This window comes from Colias philodice, chromosome 8, assembly GCF_061535455.1.
Source record: "Colias philodice isolate Cphi_HAF_F1 chromosome 8, ilColPhil1 Martin Lab GWU primary, whole genome shotgun sequence".
Lineage (NCBI taxonomy): Eukaryota > Metazoa > Arthropoda > Insecta > Lepidoptera > Pieridae > Colias > Colias philodice.
In genome coordinates this window covers 6,145,668-6,164,143 of record NC_143093.1, presented here as the reverse complement: position 1 = coordinate 6,164,143, position 18,476 = coordinate 6,145,668, and the positions used below count along the sequence as shown (strand labels likewise).

The window sequence follows — 18,476 nt, the reverse complement described above, 5'->3', positions numbered from 1 at the left end:
ATCGCCATGCCATACTTTTCGGACGATTCCAAATGGTCGACATACCGCGGAAAATCTGCAAATTTTTGAATTTTTTTTTCTCGAGAACGATTTGTACCACCCTACATTTTTTTTTCAACAACTCCTGAATGATTATAAATAGAAGTGTGATAATGCCCTACCTGTGGGAGGTGGCGAATGTGTATAAGATTTTTTTCTTATTGTAAGATTTTATTCGTAGTTTGAACGATTTGTAGCAGTATGGCACTAATTTTTCCCTCTATTAAAAGTATGGCAAATATAATAATGGTCACGTTGCATCATATACTTTCCAAAAATGCCGTACTGGTACAAATCGCCAATTCTTTTCATTTTTTTTTACGTCTTGGCTTAAGTCTTACAATCATCCGCCCCATGTTTGCAATCTGCGATATTTTTTTCTAGGTAGAATTGTATACAAACAAACAGAATATAATGATCCCATACTGTAAAAAATTATTTTACGTATTGTACAGTCGTATTTTTGAAACGTGACGAATAAATTAATTTTCAAGTATGGCAGCACTTTTTCCCCCTACTAGAAGTATGGCAAATATAATAATGGTCACATTTTATCAAATACTCTCCAAAAATCCAAATGCAATACTGGTACAAATTGTTTGGCGAAAAAAAATTTTTATTGCAGATTTTCGGCGGTATGGTGGCCATTTGGAATCGTCCGAAAAGTATGGCATGGTGATTTTCGTAAATGTCTGCACGATGATGATTACCTGTGCAAAAGTTAGCCTGGTACAAATGTTTGAATTGTTTTTTTTTTAATCAACGCATCGCGTCGGTATGGGGGCTGTAAGTTACACCGGAAAAGTATGGCATGACACTACCGCCTACATCTTTTTTATGGGCTATCGGTGAATTCTAAAATTTTTGTGTTACAAATTGTTTGACTTTCGCTATTTATCCGACGAGTTCGACTAACGCCCACGCGACTAGTCCGCCGGTACCAGCGTTCTGAGTTCGGACCATCATTTTTCTTTTAGTCATTGCGTAATAAGACCTCTGTAGAACCGCCATTCTGTTACAAATGACCCGAAATTTTGTGTCAGTATCTCCCGGCCTATGTATGTGTCATATTTTGCAATTGTTTATAAATACAGGGTGATGTAATTGGTGTAGTACGAATATCTAAAAATCTATGAAGAATTTTGTGATACAGTAAATGGAAGAATTATAGACTATTTTACAGTATTTAATAAAATCATTTAATTTTTTGTTCATTTTCATTAGAAATGTCAATTTTTCTCACCAAGGTGGAAATTTGGATGATAAGGATCTTGTTAGAAAAATATAAATTTTGACTAAAATCGGCATTTTTTTTTTTCAAAAATCAAATTACTAATTAATAATCAGAGTTATCACATTATTAAAAAAAATAAGCCAAACTATACACAATTTTTACCTACTTGATGCAATCCTCAAAGATCATGGACATAGTGTATTGCGCCTTCCCCCATACCATCCAGAACTCAACCCAATAGAGTTACTATGGGGCATAATTAAAGGGAAAGTAGCATCACAAAATGTGAACTTTAACTTGAAAACTGTGGAAGAATTATTTAGAAAGGAAGCAAATGCTATTAGTCTGGATATGTTTAGTGACGTTTGGAGAAAGACGCGAGAACATGAGGAAAAATATATTCAATTAGAACCAAAAGTAGATAATAATTACACTGACTCATTTATAATAACATTAAGAAATTCCGACAACGAAACATCGAGTTCTTCGAGCGATGAAAGTTACAGTGAAGTAGAAGATTACGATTATGATTAAATAGATTCTTCTTCTTCTCTATAGATACTGCTTTCTGAATTGGTGGTAATTGTTAAAACTGTTAAACTGTTATGACGATTCAAAAGTGCTTCTAGAAGAAGTCTAATTGTATAAATGTTTGAGTTTGAGTTTAAAACCAATAGTGTGAAAATTATACAATAAACATGTAACACATATTTGTTAGCGCGTATTGGTAGGTATTACGTACTTACTACAAATATAATATTTCTTAGATATCTTTACTCGACCAAAGTCAGGAATTTAATTATTATTTGATAATTGAATGATTATTAATACTTTTATCCAATTGATTATTATTAGAATAAATAATTAACTTCATCAATTGATTTACTTTTAAATTATAATTTTACAGGTAAATTATGAGAGCTTTCAAAAGTAATTATATTTGCATATATATATATATCTACAACGCACCCATTTTACAATTCAAGTCTAAAATGAAACTAGAGTCGCATTTATTTTTGAACATACTGTAAGTGAAATTGCATAAGTGTGAGTACTGTGAACATGCCAGCTTTCCCTAATTTACCTATAAGAGAAGATGTAATATTTTTAGATACTCAGTCGATTCATAAAAATATAACATTATAACTACCTAACTACCTAGTATGAGTTGAATATTTTAAATTTTAATTAATCAAAATATAATATTGTGTTATTTAATTACAAATTAGCAGGCACCTAAACCAGAGTCTAACAATCTAACAGTAATATTAAATTAAATTTTGTATGTTTATGCATTTTTTATACACCGCGGAAATTACAGAGAGAATTACGATGCCAGTGGGGTGCTTACGGAAAGATTAAATGTTCCAGTTTTTCTTTTTTTGTAAACATGTTATGGGTACTTAATATTTTTAGTGATATTTTGTCATATTTAGCGTAAGTATATGAGTATATCGACCTCCGCTACCGAAACATTGCTTAATACAATAATAATCGTTCGAGTAGGATTGTGAATTATAAATTGTCTATGTTTAGTCTATTGCTTTGGTCTAAATCCATTCTTAATTATTCAAATAGCAGTATTTTTTCTAAAAAATCATAACAATAAAGTTGGCAGATACATTAAAGGTAGGTACGAGTCACTTTTTGCTGGAAAAATTAACATATGAGGTGAGGATTTTCCGCTACAAAATTCTAAATCACTCATTTTTGCGAGCTGATGTGGGAACGTTTAAGTATACTTACATTAATTTTATTTTATTAGTCTGTTAACAAAAAGAAGTTTTAAGTACTGAGTTATCAACGGAGTTCAAGGATGTTTCTTGATCATTAGGTACTGGTACTAGCAACCAACTGACAACAAAAACCGAACTCTTTTTTTTTTTGCCAAATCGCTTTTATGATACGACGACATCAGCTTAATAAAAGAAATCGTATATAAAGTAGAGTGGATGTTATAACTTCGTGTTCCTAACACCATATTATTCTAAATTTCTAGCATCGAAAATGGCGTGTTTATCTTGCAGTATTCCATGTGGAGATATCGATATTTTATAGTACCTTTAAACAGAAGCGCGGCCTCCGCGTACCTACTGTAAAATCAGCGATGAGCCAGTGTTGCATGCGCCATGCACACGTAAATACATACAATATCTATACATATAATAAAATCGTAGGAAAGTCAAAACTGTACATTGAATATTTTTTTAAAAGAATACATAATCCATGATCTATAATCGATATAGAAGCCAAAAACATAGTTTTTAGAATTTTTGTCTGTTTGTCTGTTTGTCTGTTTGTCGGTTTGTCTGTTTGTCTGTTTGTCTGTATGTTTGTCCAGGCTAATCTCAGAAAGTACTGCACGGATTTACTTCAAATTTTGCATGAATATTACTAACAGGTCGGGTCAGGCTGTTATATACATATTATCATGCTATCACCTTCGGGGGAGGAGCTGTGAACCTTTATTTTTCTTACGTATTCCGTGTACTACGACAGCGTACAATATAAAGACTCATGTTTAAATGTTGTTTTTGAGTAAGCCATGCTATTGTCTACCTTTACACTATAAAAACTACATCATTTAAGTAATTTTGGCAGAGAAACAGTATAATGAATCTTAGTAGTATAAAGACAAATTTAAAACAGCGCCATCTATGAGATTTCATTAAAATTAAATCAATTTACATAATATTAACGCTCCTTGGAAATTCATAATTTAAATATTATGATGTTGGTGAGTTTGTTTTTTTTTTAAAGTTAAATAAATAATTCATATCTTCCCAGAGTAAATTTCAGGTGCGCTTATATTTCATGTGAATATACTAAATTTTTATAAGTGAGGGTAGATGTTTATTATTTGATGTTAGTTACAGTTATATAGGTAATAGACGTAGTATTTGTATTCTCTTTGGGTAATAGTAGATAACAGTGATTGTGTTCATTGGTTACATTTTTAAAAATCTTCGGCTTTTTTTTAATTTTCGCCTTCTTGCGTTCCCACAAAAGGTAAGTTGTAGCTTTTATATTTATTGTTTATTATAATTATATAGTTAGACTCATGTTTTTAATTAGTTAAAGTTATGACAAAATAAGAAAATGATGAAATTTTATTTTTATCATGTATAACTTTTACAAGACTATATTATACGCCCAAAGAAGGTCACTTTAGTTCTTGATAAAACTTTATTTGTTAGTAGCTTTTTATTAAAATTAGGTACATTTATCTTTTGATTTTTTTTTTATTTACAGATTCAATGTTCATAAAAATTGACGATTTGCGTGAGGATGTAGTGGAAATTAGTAACCTTGCGCGTGGTCAATCAATATTCAATACATATTATAATAAAATTCTAGAAAAGTGATGTCTGTACAATGAAAATATATTATAAAAAAAATAGCAGGGGTTATTATTAAATCGATCTCAAACCCAAAACTGTAGTTATAATTTTTTTTTGTCTGTTTGTCTGTATGTTTGTGCACGCTAATCTCAGAAACGGCTTATCCGATTTAGATGCGGTTTTCACTAATATATTGTGGTAATCTTCATTTAACATTAAGTGTTTATTTCATGTTAATGGGTTTGTAAATAAAAAAGTTATGACCATTTAAGTATTCACGTCGAACATTTGCAAAGGCATTCTATTGTACACTATACAGTGTACGATAAAACGTAAGTTATCTGTTATACGCTACAGTAATTATTCCTTATAAATGTCCAGGTGATCATATCGAAAGTCCCCAAGGGTGGGGGGGTAAGCTGAGGTAGTAGGGGGGGAAGGGGTCAAATTAGAATTATGCTTACTTCTAGGTAAATTTTATACATAAAATGTCCTTTAAATTATGTCGTATTATATTTTTTAACCCCTTTTAACCATTTTTAACCATCAAAAAGATGGGTGATAAGTGTTTGACCGCTATGTTTGTCTGTTTCTGCCACCGTAGCTCGCTAACAGGTAATACGAATTAGATGCGTGTTAGGCAGCATATTTTCCGACGCTGGTTCTTAGATAAAGTGTATCAAAATCGGTTCATCCATTTATTATACCTAGGTATATAGAGGTAAAAGTGGGAATGTGGGAAAAAATATTAGTTATATTTTTATCCAATTCGGTTTATCCATTTATTAGATTACAGCGGTGAAAGTGGGAATGAACAATAATCGAATGTGGTCAAATAATATACTCAAGCGGCATATCAAAATATAAAAGAGCAACGTGTTTTATCGAAATCGGTTCATCCGTTTATTACATTTAGGGGTGACAGTGGTTAGATAAATAAACCAAATGGAGCATCAAACGACAGGATATGACGTGTACATATAGGTATAATTAGATAATATGGTTTACATCAAAATCGGTTCTGCCATTTACTAGGTGTGGAAAGAGAAGGGTTGAAAGTCTTCGAAAGAAGAGGGGGATATGGGAGCGAGAGGATAGCCACACCCTGGAAATTTTGAACTCTACTCAAAGCCACATAGGCCTGGCTCTTGGCAATTTTTTTTCCTAAAGATACCACTTCTTTTGCCACTGTGATCCATTACAATTTGTGCACGGTTACGGCCCAACTTAAAAGATGTCAAGGAGCAACAAACTTATAGATATCAATATGATGTAGGAATGTAATATGGAGGTAGAGGTAGGTCTCGCTCACTTGAAAATATCACATGAAAATAAGAAACCGAAGTTAAAAATTTAAAAATTAAAAAGAAAAACCCAACGCAACGAAGGAAAAGGAATAAATAATAATTTTACAAACTTCCCGACGATCTTTAAAATTAAGTACCATTATAAAAAAAATATAATTGTATATGATATGATAATGATGGTATGGCAGCTCCGACGACTTTGTTTTTTTATTTTTATAAATATTTAAAATGGTATTTATTTTTAAAGATCTTCGGGAAGTTTGTAAAATTAGTGAAACTTTTATTACATCGTCTCAAACTTTTTGGTCTGTGTAGCGCATGTCGCGTGACGGTCGGCTGCCGAGTAGGTATAAAGCAGTGTTCGGAGTCATTATCGTACAAATACGATAATTTTGTGCCTAAGTTTCACTTTTACCGTGGTTTCATAAAACCACACAACATTTTTTCCTTTTTCTATGCACTTTTCTTCGTTGCGTTGAGTTTTTTTTTTATTTAATTTTTATTGCACGGTCTAAACGGTTTAGTTACTACGGCGTGAGACAGGAAAGATCTGAGCGCTGAGACAAACGTCAAAACGCAAAGGAATAGAATCTGCTATCGATACTAATTATTGTCTTACGCGTATGATGTTTTGATAAGGATTTGTTCACCTTACCAACGACGACGACGACCACGAACAAAATTTTCATCCAGTCGTAATTTAACAAAATTGTGCAAAACACAATTAAAAATAAATTATTAAAATTTCCTGTCGTTCTGGTGATTGGAATTTTTATTTTTGAGATCAACGAATGAAAAAATAGATTTTTCGTAGAAACGGTTATATATATTGTCAAAAACATCCATACAAGGAAGGAATTTATTTTTATTTTTTAGCTCAGTTTAGTAATAAATTTTACTAACAGTTCGTTTAATTATTTATGGTAGTACGTGTTTATTCAATAAAAGTTAAGTAGTAACTACCTACTATGCAGTCACTATTCCACGCGGACGAAGTCGCGGGCACAGCTAGTTAATAATATAATAGTACTGCAAAATGAGCGAGTTCGCGATTTGGCGATTTTGGAAATTCAAGAGCGTTGCTTTAGGACGCAAGATGAGACAATTACAACAACAGAACCCTAAAAATACTAGAAAAATTAATATTATGTGCATTGTTTATTCCTGCTTTGTTGTTGATTTATTGCTGAAATATATTCCCGTCGGAATCCATTTTTTAAATTACGTGCATCACACTGCAAAAGAACCTAACGCCTTCTTATGTGAAGAGATATGCTTCTGATGCACTATACCTATATTAAGAAGAGCTGGAACGTCAACACATTTACACATTGCACATGTTAGGCCGGGAGATACTGACACAAAATTTCGGGTCATTTGTAACAGGATGGCGGTCTAGAGGGGTCTTAGTACGCAATGACAAAAAGAAAAATGATGGTCAAAACGCTGGTACCGGTGGACTCAGGACTAGTCGCGTGGGCGTTAGTCACACTCGTCGGATAAATAGCGAAAGTCCAACGATTTGTAACACAAAAATTTTAGAATTTACCGATAGCCCTTAAAAAAGATGTAGGCGGTAGTGTCATGCCATACTTTTACGATGTGACTTACAGTCCACCTTACCGACGTGAATGCGTTGATTTAAAAAAAACAATTCAACCATTTGTACCGGGCTAACTTTTACACAGGTAACCATCGTCGTGCAGCCATTTACTAAAATCGCCATGCCATACTTTTCGGACGATTCCAAATAGTCGCCATACCGCGGAAAATCTGCAAATTTTTGAATTTTTTTTTCTCGCCAAACGATTTGTACCACCCTACATTATTTTTCAACAACTCCTGAATGATTATAAATAGAAGTGTGATAATGTGGGAGGTGGCGAATGTGTATAAGATTTTTTTCTTATTGTAAGATTTTATTCGTAGTTTGAACGATTTGTAGCAGTATGGCACTAATTTTTCCCTCTATTAAAAGTATGGCAAATATAATAATGGTCACGTTGCATCATATACTTTCAAAAAATGCCGTACTGGTCAACGGCAAACAACCGACCGACCGACGACGACAAATCGCCAATTCTTTTCATTTTTTTTTACGTCTTGGCTTAAGTCTTACAATCATCCGCCCCATGTTTGCAATCTGCGATATTTTCTAGGTAGAATTGTATACAAACAAACGGAATATAATGATCCCATACTGTAAAAAATTATTTTACGTATTGTACAGTCGTATTTTTGAAACGTGACGAATAAATTAATTTTTCAAGTATGGCAGCACTTTTTCCCCCTACTAGAAGTATGGCAAATATAATAATGGTTACATTTTATCAAATACTCTCCAAAAATCCAAATGCAATACTGGTACAAATTGTTTGGCGAAAAAAATTTTATTTTGCAGGTTTTCGGCGGTATGGTGGCCATTTGGAATCGTCCGAAAAGTATGGCATGGTGATTTTCGTAAATGTCTGCACGATGATGCCTGTGCAAAAGTTAGCCTGATAAAATGGTTGAATTGTTTTCTTTTTTTTTTTTAATCAACGCATCGCGTCGGTATGGGGGGCTGTAAGTTACACCGGAAAAGTATGGCATGACACTACCGCCTACATCTTTTTTATGGGCTATCGGTAAATTCTAAAATTTTTGTGTTACAAATCGTTTGACTTTCGCTATTTATCCGACGAGTTCGACTAACGCCCACGCGACTAGTCCGCCGGTACCAGCGTTCTGACCATCATTTTTCTTTTTGTCATTGCGTAATAAGACCCCTGTAGAACCGCCATTCTGTTACAAATGACCCGAAATTTTGTGTCAGTATCTCCCGGCCTATGTGTAGCTTTTATTTTGCAATTGTTTATAAATACAGGGTGATGTAATTGGTGTAGTACGAATATCTAAAAATCTATGAAGAATTTTGTGATACAGTAAATGGAAGAATTATAGACTATTTTACAGTATTTAATAAAATCATTTAATTTTTTGTTCATTTTCATTAGAAATGTCAATTTTTCTCACCAATGTGGAAATTTGGATGATAATGTGAGATGTGTTGGGAGTGAGCGTACACGTGTTATTTGTATTGTTTTTATGACCTGAAATTTAATTATTATTTGATAATTGAATGATTATTAATACTTTTATCGAATTGATTATTATTAGAATAAAAAATTAAGTTCATCAATTGATTTACTTTTAAATTATAATTTTACAGGTAAATTATGAGAGTTTTCATAATTATATTTGCATATATTTATCTACAACGCACCCATTTTACAATTCAAGTCTAAAATGAAACTAGAGTCGCATTTATTTTTGAACATACTGTAAGTGAAATTGCATAAGTGTGAGTACTGTGAACATGCCAGCTTTCCTTAATTGACCGATACCGTCGCGCTGCTGACGCCCTAATGTGAAGGCGCTCTAAAATAAAGATAGGTAGAAAGATAGATAGATCTTTATTGCACACATAATTTTAACATAAAACATAAAGAAAGACAAACAGAGACGGTCTGACGGAAATGTCACTGGTCTTATATCTAGGTAGCGATCTCTTCCAGACTACCATTCCATTAATGAAAACAAAAATTGGGATTACCTCAGAAAAAAATGTAGGCATCAATATTTTGAAGTGAAACTTTTATTACATCGTCTCAAACTTTTTGGTCTGTGTAGCGCATGTCGCGCGACCGTCACGCGACATGCGCTACACAAAGCAGTGTTCGGAACCGTTCGAACCTCAGAGCAATAATTTATTGCTCTGAGGTTCGAACAGTTTCACTTTTACCACAGACTAATAATAATATACTACACAGACTAATAATAATATACTGCTTTTACCGTGGTTTCATAAAACCACACAACATTTTTTTTAGAGCCATTATTTCCAAGCAAGTTTCCAAGATACCTTTATAATATAGGACCACAGAACATATAAAATAATAGGACAGGTAACGATTCAAAAGATGTAATCATCATAATTTGCACAAGATACCACGCCACCTCGTGGTAGTACAGTGTACCTAGCGCGTCATTTTATCGTTTCGTATCGTTTCCCCGTATCTGATAAAATTCTATTTTATTAAAAACTATCTTCTATCGTGCTTCTATCGAAGGCTAAAAATCATACAAGTCGTTTAAATACAAAAGTAAATCAGTTTATTCGTCATTCATAAGCATTTCCTAAGCTTATTTTTCCTCAAAGTAGGTATACGTATCTGAATAACGGGGATTTGAAATTATTATTTATAGTAGGTAATATGTTTTGAACAATTTTCACCTGCATGGAATTTATGTAATAAAATGTGTAATTTCTCTCTTTTTTCTTTTAGTTAGTTTGTCCGAACTATTAAATAGATACCTGTAAATCGTGATTATCCCAAAATTATTTCTTTCTATATTTTGGACGAACCGGAGTATATTCTGGAAGATGAAATTAGTATAATACCCATTTTTTTTATTAGGTAGGTACTTATAAAGTACTTTTAAAATCGTAGTACATACCTATTCGTTATTCAAGCTCCCACTCCGCTATGCACGCCATCTATTGTGAAATGGAGGAACACCTACTTATTAATAATAACAAGAAGGCTATTATTATTTATTATTAAACGAATAATTTTCAACGTATTCTATAAATCATTACAAATATTGCATTATATCATACATATTTAATTGATAAGCACTCTACATAACTTTATTTAAGTTATCTGTAGGTAACTTGGTGATATGGCAATAATAAGCGAATAAATATGTTATCTGTTGTCTCGGAGCAATTATCAAGCCTGGAGAAGTAACAATTAATTGAACAATAAAGCACTAGTTTGGCCTTTTTGGCTTATGGCAAAATGTCATGCGAAAAAAGAGAACAGATATATGTCAGTTCGACAGTTTGAAATGACATGGCCCATTTCAATTTGTTTTGATCACCAGTCTGGTGATCATCGCTTGGTTATTTTAATTATTTTGTTTGAAGTGAAAAACGAGTGTTTTAGTTTAATTTGTTATTTTATGAAAAGACAATTAACTAAAGATAACATGGCTTGTGTTGCTTACGGCTGTAAAATCCGTAGTAATGTGAAATCGGACGAAGATAGAAATTTGTCATTTCACAGGTTAGTGATTTTGATCAATTTTTAGCTAATTGTATTATAAATCAGTGAATTTGCGTTATTTTCTAAATCGTCTATGTTTTATCTACCCTTGATCATTTAAATGAAATCATAATTAGCTTATTTTTGAGAGAAAATGCAAAATATTACTTCCATAGTGTTGTGCAATTATCGATACTTTAATAGAAACGAAATATTCAAATATACGTACTTTGCTAAGGTACTTTGACAATGACTGCTTTAAATCAAATAGGTTAGGAGAAAAAAGTTTTTTATGTATGGATTTTATTGTTATTTGCAGGTTTCTGGCTTGAGAACAATTAAAAGATGTTTGGGTTAAAGCTATAGCACAGGGAAAATTGGAAGCCTTCAAAACATTCTTGGCCTTGTTCAAATCATTTCTAATCAGACGGGAAGAAAAGTAAAGTGCTTTGCAGAGATGCTGTGCGACAAGTTTAAGGTGGCATCTATTTTAAATAATAAATATTGTAATTTGGTAATTAAGTGTCGAAATGAAATGTTGTTAAAAAAATAAATGTTTATTTGTTTTATTTGAAGCAATTTATTTTAAACTTTTACCAATTTTTTCCTGTGGGAATGAGTTATTTTCCCGCGGTAAATTGTAGCCTATATGTTATTCTGATGTTTAAACTATATAATTGTAAAGTACCATAAAAACTCATTCAGTAGTTTTTACGTGAAAGAGTATCAAATGTCCATCCATACTAATATTATAAATGCGAAAGTAACTCTGTCTGTCTGTCTGTTACTCAATCACGCCTAAACTACTGAACCAATTTGCATGAAATTTGGTATGGAGATATTTTGATACCCGAGAAAGGACATAGGCTACCTTTTATTGCGAAATATGTACCACGGGCGAAGCCGGGGCGGACCTCTAGTTCTTATATATTTTTGCTTTTATAATATTAGTAGGATACGACTATTGATTTGTAAAAAGATCAACCAAGTGGAAGTCACATTCGCGCACGAAGGGTTCCGTAGGTATAATTCTATGAATGAATCTATGAAAACAGGAAAAAATACGTACCTTTTTAAGAAACCATAAAAACAACCTAAACCGAAATACCTAATAATATTTTTTTATAAATACCACTACCATACAATGCAAGGCAGTCAATACGCATCGTAAATGAATAATTCCAAATTAAAAGAATCTTAAAATTTGGAATTACCTATCCATAATTCAAAATTAAACGAATCTTAAATTATCTTCAAGCAATTTTATATCTTAATTTTTTTATTTATCGATATTTTAGTATTCGATAAAGTGTCAAGCACTACCTTTTTAGAACAAAAAGTGGCTACATGTGGATTTGAATGCCAAGCAGATAATAGTGTGTTGTCTCTTTCTATCGCATTAATAAGGGTATTGAATAAAAGAGAGCCACTATATAAGAAACGTTCAATTAATTGTTACTTCTCCAGGCTAGTTAATTGCTCCGAGTCTGTTGTATTCGGAATCGTCAATCGTTTTAATTTTTGACGTCAAAGTTAAATTCGTCCAAAATTTAATCATCATTTTATTTGTAATAATTATAAAATAAATTAAAAATACTTCTATTATATCCTAAACCTTGAACCAAAGTTTTCGTCACAATGCCACGTGGTAAGTATATTTTCTTCTCACTACAATGTTTCAATGTCGGCCAATGTTATTTTAAATGTGCTTTTTGTTTGGGTTTTAACCTGTTTAATGAGAGATTTTGTTTTAAGGAAAGTATACCAATCACAAGGGGCGTAACCGTAAATTTACCAGCCCAGAAGAGCTAGAAGAACAGCGTAAACAGGAAGAACTGAAAAAAAAGTAAGTTTGGTTTTTTTGTTTAATGAATAAGTCGAAAATTTTCACTTGCTAAAGCATTGTTTGGGCTTTGTTCATCAAATTGTATTTTTATCAAAGAAATAAAATTGTTTTTCTAATAAAAGCAAGAAGGTATTAGCAATCATTTGTACTAAATTAAACTTGCAGTCGCGTTTTCCCAATTTCCCTACTATTTTATTATAATCTGTATATACCTATGTGTAATTTTGTTCGGTTGCCATGGTCTAAAATTATTATGAAAAATATAATTTCAGATGGAGAAAGGAACACGGAGATGAAAGCTCAAGTGAAGAGGACTCTGAAGGAAATAAGTCAGGATCTGGCAGCAGTGATGAAAGCGATTCTGATGATGGGGTAATGATTTTTGCCATAAACATGACTCATTTTCTATAAAAAAAATTATTACTATAGTTTATATGAATTATAAGTTAATAATTAATAATTATTAGTTTATATGACAACTACCTTAACAAAGTATTTTTTATGTATTAATACCAATATAACCAAGTTTTGGCATCCATTACCAGTGAATTTCCATTGACCTTAAAGTCTTGTCCTTACTGTGCATAGTAGGACAATCACCCAACAGTATTAAAAGGAATATAGGACCTTGCATACCACTTTTATATATATTTTTTATATTTTATATTATATGAAAAGAAAGTCCTCTGTATTGTTTATTTAAATCTATATTTCATCATTGTTTCAGGCCCCAGCAAAAGCAAAAGGTGTATCTGCTTTGATAGAAGTGGAAAACCCTAACCGAGTAGTTAAAAAGAATAAGAAATTATCAAATTTGGACAATCTTGGTGAAGGAGAGAAACCTCAACTATCAAGGTAATACAAATCATTAAACATACTAGCTTCCACCCGCTGCTTCGCCCGCGGGTGTTTTGATAAAAGGTAGCCTATGTTCTTACTCAAGGTCTAAAGATTGTCTATGCCAAATTTCATCAAAATCGGTCAATAGGTTTAAGCGGGAAAACATAACAGACAGACAGACAGAGTTACTTCACGGTTCACTTGTGGTCTATATTATGTTGAAACCTTTTAATCAATGTTATTTTCAACAAACATTGCTGTTTTTGTATGATATAGACTGAACATAACATGTGAATTCAAAATTAATAGAGTTCTGGCTCTACCCACAGCCCACTTGCTTTAGACAGCTGAAGTGATGACAATAAGCTACCTGTTATGATTAAAATGCTGAAACTGGTTGTTTATTTCAGTGATTGAATCACCATTTGGTTCTTTTTATAAATGAAGTAGGTTTCACAGTGCACTATTTTGCTTTAATAATCTAATATTCTTAAATGCTCTTTCATCCAAAAATAGCATTTCAAGTTTTCAAACACAACAAAGGTAGTCGATAGTCATGATCTTTCTCATTAGATAGATTTATTGTGCTCTAGCGGTCCGCCCCGGCTTCGCCCGTAGTACATAATATTTACGTTTTCTCTACATAAGAACCATCCTCGTACTTCAAGGAATATAATAAAAAAAGAATTATCGAAATTGGTTCAGCCGTTCTCGAGTTATGCGCTTACCAACACATTTTGTGATTCATTTTTATATATAAGAAGATTGATAATATTATATTAGTAAGAATGATGCAATATAACATTAAATTATTTGTTCCAGGCGTGAACGCGAAGAAATAGAACGGCAGCGGGCCGCGGCCGCGTATCAGAAAGCGCACGCGGAAGGCAAAACCGACCAAGCGAGGGCGGATCTTGCGAGGCTCGCGATTATTCGCCAGCAGCGGGAGGAGGCTGCCAAGCGACGCGAGGCTGAGAAGAAGGCTAAGGAGGAGACTACGAAGAAGAAGTAAGGTATATAAAATGTGCCAACTTTGCCAAATTTGTGTTAAGAGTGTAGAAAATTAGGTTGTGCAGCTGGACATAGATCAGGAGCAATAGGGTTTCTAGAGATCAGAGAAAAAGGCTCAAGTGGAGATGACGAAGTCTACTTCGTCATCTCCACCTGAGGTAGGTAAGGTATTTATTGGTGTTATTGATAAAATGCTAGTCGGCCACAAAGGTATATTAGAAAGCGCACGCGGAAGGAAAAGTTAGTTTAAAATGAAATGGTACTTTAATTAAATGTAAAATATCTTCTCTTATTTTTGTAGTGATTGCTGGTAACATAAAAGAGTTAGTACTTATTCAGTGCTGATATAAACATTTTATTTATTTGTTAATAAGTAATAACTGTTCATTTAGCTTAACTTGGATAATTTTAATCCTTCAATTACAAAACACTCACATAGTAAAATTCAGGTCACTTATAATATGTTTAGAATATAATTTATCATTGATCAATACCTCATGTCGTAAAATTATTTTATTTACAGGTAGACATCTACTCTGGACTCGAGTGTGGAAACCACCATTTTTGGTTCTTTGTGATCATTCAGTGATCAGATGACTTAAATTTACTCAATGAATATTTATTATACCTGAACCTTCGTGTATGACCAACAGTAAACAAATCACCCTTCAAAATGTTCAATAACAATAATTTTATTTTATTACATATTATTATGTACCAATCTCTTGGTATTGGAAGTTGTTCGTATTGATTAAATAGATAATTGAATGTGCAATGCAATATGGACGCTTCCAATGAAAATATATTTTACGAAAACATGATTTTTGGATTTGTACGAGGAACTGATTAGTTTATTTAATAAATCTTCAATAACCGCTTCGCCATAATCTTATACTGTAACATATATTTGGACAATTTGCATGTAAAATTATATTAAATAAAATATATAAAGCTGTTCAAACATTCTTGATAATTTTATTGGATTTATTATGTTAATGTACCTTAAAATTTTACTCTGTGTTCAGTAAAATTTTAATAATTGTACGCGATATGAAATGATGCGTGTTTATTTATGCATTTTCAATATGATTGTCCATTTTATTTGTCTTAGTTCTAATTAATTATTAGATAGCCTCACTAGATAATTTTTATATGCAAAAATGTATCTATTTAATAAAATTTTAAAAGTTTTCCAATACTTTTTTTATTTCGTTTTACCCTATCTTACTTTATCTTTGTACTCTATCTGTATTTATGATTACTGACTTACAATATAACATGATATTACTGGTATTTGTGCAATGAGCAGAATATTGCTTAGAACTCTTTAATTTCACATCATAATATTGTAATATGCCTTACGATTACAGAATATAGATTATCTTTACGCGAAGACCATTTTTTATTCACTCAGTAAATATCGGATTTTCGCAAAAACCTATCATGAATAATACAAGAGTGTAGTCCCTTTTGTTTGTTTATGTCTGCTTTTATAAACACGAAAAGATTGATTGATGAAGAGCAGGACCACAAAATTTAGGTTCTACGTGTGCGTATTTTCTTTGACATATTTACATTACCTACAGTGGAAATTGGTAAATAATTCTACTAGATAAATAGAATAATAGATTTAATAGATAAATGCGAAAGTTGGTGAGCATGGATGTTTGTTTCTTTGTCACGCGAAAAACCACTGAAAACCACTGAACGGATTTTGGTGATAGGTACTTGGCATTGATGTAACAGTTGATCGTTGCTGTATGAAATTTAGTACAGAGATAGATTAAAGTGTGGATATGCCCATAGGCTATTTTTCTATTCGGGTACCGCGTCAGTGAAGTGGGATCAAACTAGAGATCAATAACATTCAAATAAGTACGCTTGTAGGAATCATACGTGCCCCAAAAGCAATGACTTGCGAATCTTACGACACAGGATAAAAGTGCTCTGATCCATCATGGCGATTTATCTGCAATGAATCCGAACGAGACGTTGGAGGCCCTTTGATTCATTGCTAAGCTCAAATCTCAAAGTTTCGCCATAAATCTCAAATTTAACGCCACATTGAGTGCCCTCTCAGATAAAGTATTTTGTCAAATTCTCATCAAGTTCAGCAACGTTTTAAGTGAGGTTTAAAATTGGCAGCAAGTTTGATGAGTCCAAAGTAAATCCATTATAATAAACGCTGCAAGGTTTCAATTTAGATATATTTACAAAGTTGGTTAGAGGTTGGATTTAAAGAGTTAATCGTTCTAAAACTTTATGTCGGTAGAAATGTTAGTAAAAATAGTAAATATTTATTAATATTACACATTTGGATTCGATTAAGAATAAGGGTCAGCTCACACCAACACGCGACGCTAAATTCTCACAATGAAATGTGTATCTTTTGGGTTTTAGCTGACCCTTACGTGCTCTAACAGTGGATACGAAAAAAAAAATGTCTTGGTCAGGCAGCATCAACAGTTGACTGATCTATTAATTGTCCCTAAAGAAATCGATCAGTGAAATATAGTATGCATTTTTTCATCTGGGGGACTTTAAAAAACTATAATTTATCCACATCACATATGCGTTGAATGCTTAGGTTTATTTCGAATTGGAACATAATATAAGGGAACTGCATTTGTATTTACTCTGCAACCATCCTAACTTGTACTCCCAAAAGAGAAGTGTAGGTACCTACTACAACTCGTATCACTAGAGTTGAGGTTAATTGAGGAAAGTTAGAGAGTACTATTTCGCTCTGTTGTATTTTAGAACGTATAAATATACCTATATTACAAGTTACAACTCAATTAGGTCCATAGGCATTAATTAAATTCTGTGGAAATAATCTTTTAATCTCTAGATCCATACCATCGATCCATACTAATATTATAAATGCGAAAGTAACTCTGTCTGTCTGTCTGTTACTCAATCACGCCTTAACTACTGAACCAATTTGCGTGAAATTTGGTATAGAGATATTTTGATACCCGAGAAAGGACATAGGATAGGTTTTATCCCGGAAATCCTACGGGAACGGGTTTTTCTTTGAAAACGCGGGCAAAGCCGCGGGCGGAAAGCTAGTATGTTATAAGTACTTCATTAGTTTTCTTCAGAATATCTAGATAGTTAGTTACTATAAATATTTAATACTAGATTTCCGCCCGCGGCTTCGCTCGCGTTTTCAAAGGAAAACCCGCATAGATCCCGTTCCCGTGGGATTTCCGGGATAAAACCTATCCTATGTGTTAATCCAAGTTACCCTCTATATGTGTGCTAAATTTCATTGTAATCGGTTCAGTAGTTTTTACATGAAAGAGTAACAAACATCCATACATCCATACATCCATACAAACTTTCGCCTTTATAATAGTATTAAGATTAAGATCTATATTAATTGGTCGCGCCAATATAAAAATATACGTAAATATATTCTCGATATGAAAGTGGACTGTATTCAGATCTACGTGGTGTTAGCAAAGAGGGATAGACAGGATACACACGGCACGTACCTCGTCGGAGGGAGTAGCGTCCAGAACACACGCGCCGCCACGCGGTCAGGGTCCTCCAGCTCGCGGCGGGCAAGAACGGCGTCCAGTCCCACACTCCACACAAACACACACGCGGCGGTGAGCGCGACCAAGGGCCGGGGCACGGGATACCCCGGTGGTGTTACAAGGGCACAATGCCTGATGATCTAGAGAGCCTCGTGGAAGCTCTCCGGCGGTGGCCGAGTCCCGAACCTCGCGAAGGAACGGAGCGAACTCGACTGTCTGCAGC

General features: G+C 33.1%; 1 protein-coding gene across 2 annotated transcripts; it reads left to right on the top strand.

The window, feature by feature from the left end:
• The first annotated feature begins 12,503 nt into the window (after positions 1–12,503).
• On the top strand, positions 12,504–15,898 carry LOC149486573 (uncharacterized). 2 transcript variants are annotated; one of them, XM_089698205.1, is made up of 6 exons: positions 12,504–12,659; positions 12,767–12,857; positions 13,130–13,229; positions 13,585–13,712; positions 14,520–14,705; positions 15,232–15,898. In XM_089698205.1, the coding sequence occupies exons 1-6, from the start codon at positions 12,650–12,652 to the stop codon at positions 15,233–15,235; spliced, it is 519 nt and encodes a 172-aa protein (XP_089554331.1). In that variant the 5' UTR covers positions 12,504–12,649; the 3' UTR covers positions 15,236–15,898. The 2 variants fall into 2 exon arrangements, with proteins under 2 accessions (XP_089554331.1, XP_089554330.1); XM_089698204.1 differs by having other exon boundaries at positions 14,520–14,710.
• Positions 15,899–18,476: the final 2,578 nt, after the last annotated feature.

Excerpts from the sequence above, each read along its gene's own strand:
- LOC149486573 (XM_089698205.1), top strand. Across the intron at positions 13,230-13,584 it reads AAAGCGATTCTGATGATGGG|GCCCCAGCAAAAGCAAAAGG; the intron begins GTAATGATTTTT and ends TCATTGTTTCAG. Across the intron at positions 13,713-14,519 it reads GAGAAACCTCAACTATCAAG|GCGTGAACGCGAAGAAATAG; the intron begins GTAATACAAATC and ends TATTTGTTCCAG.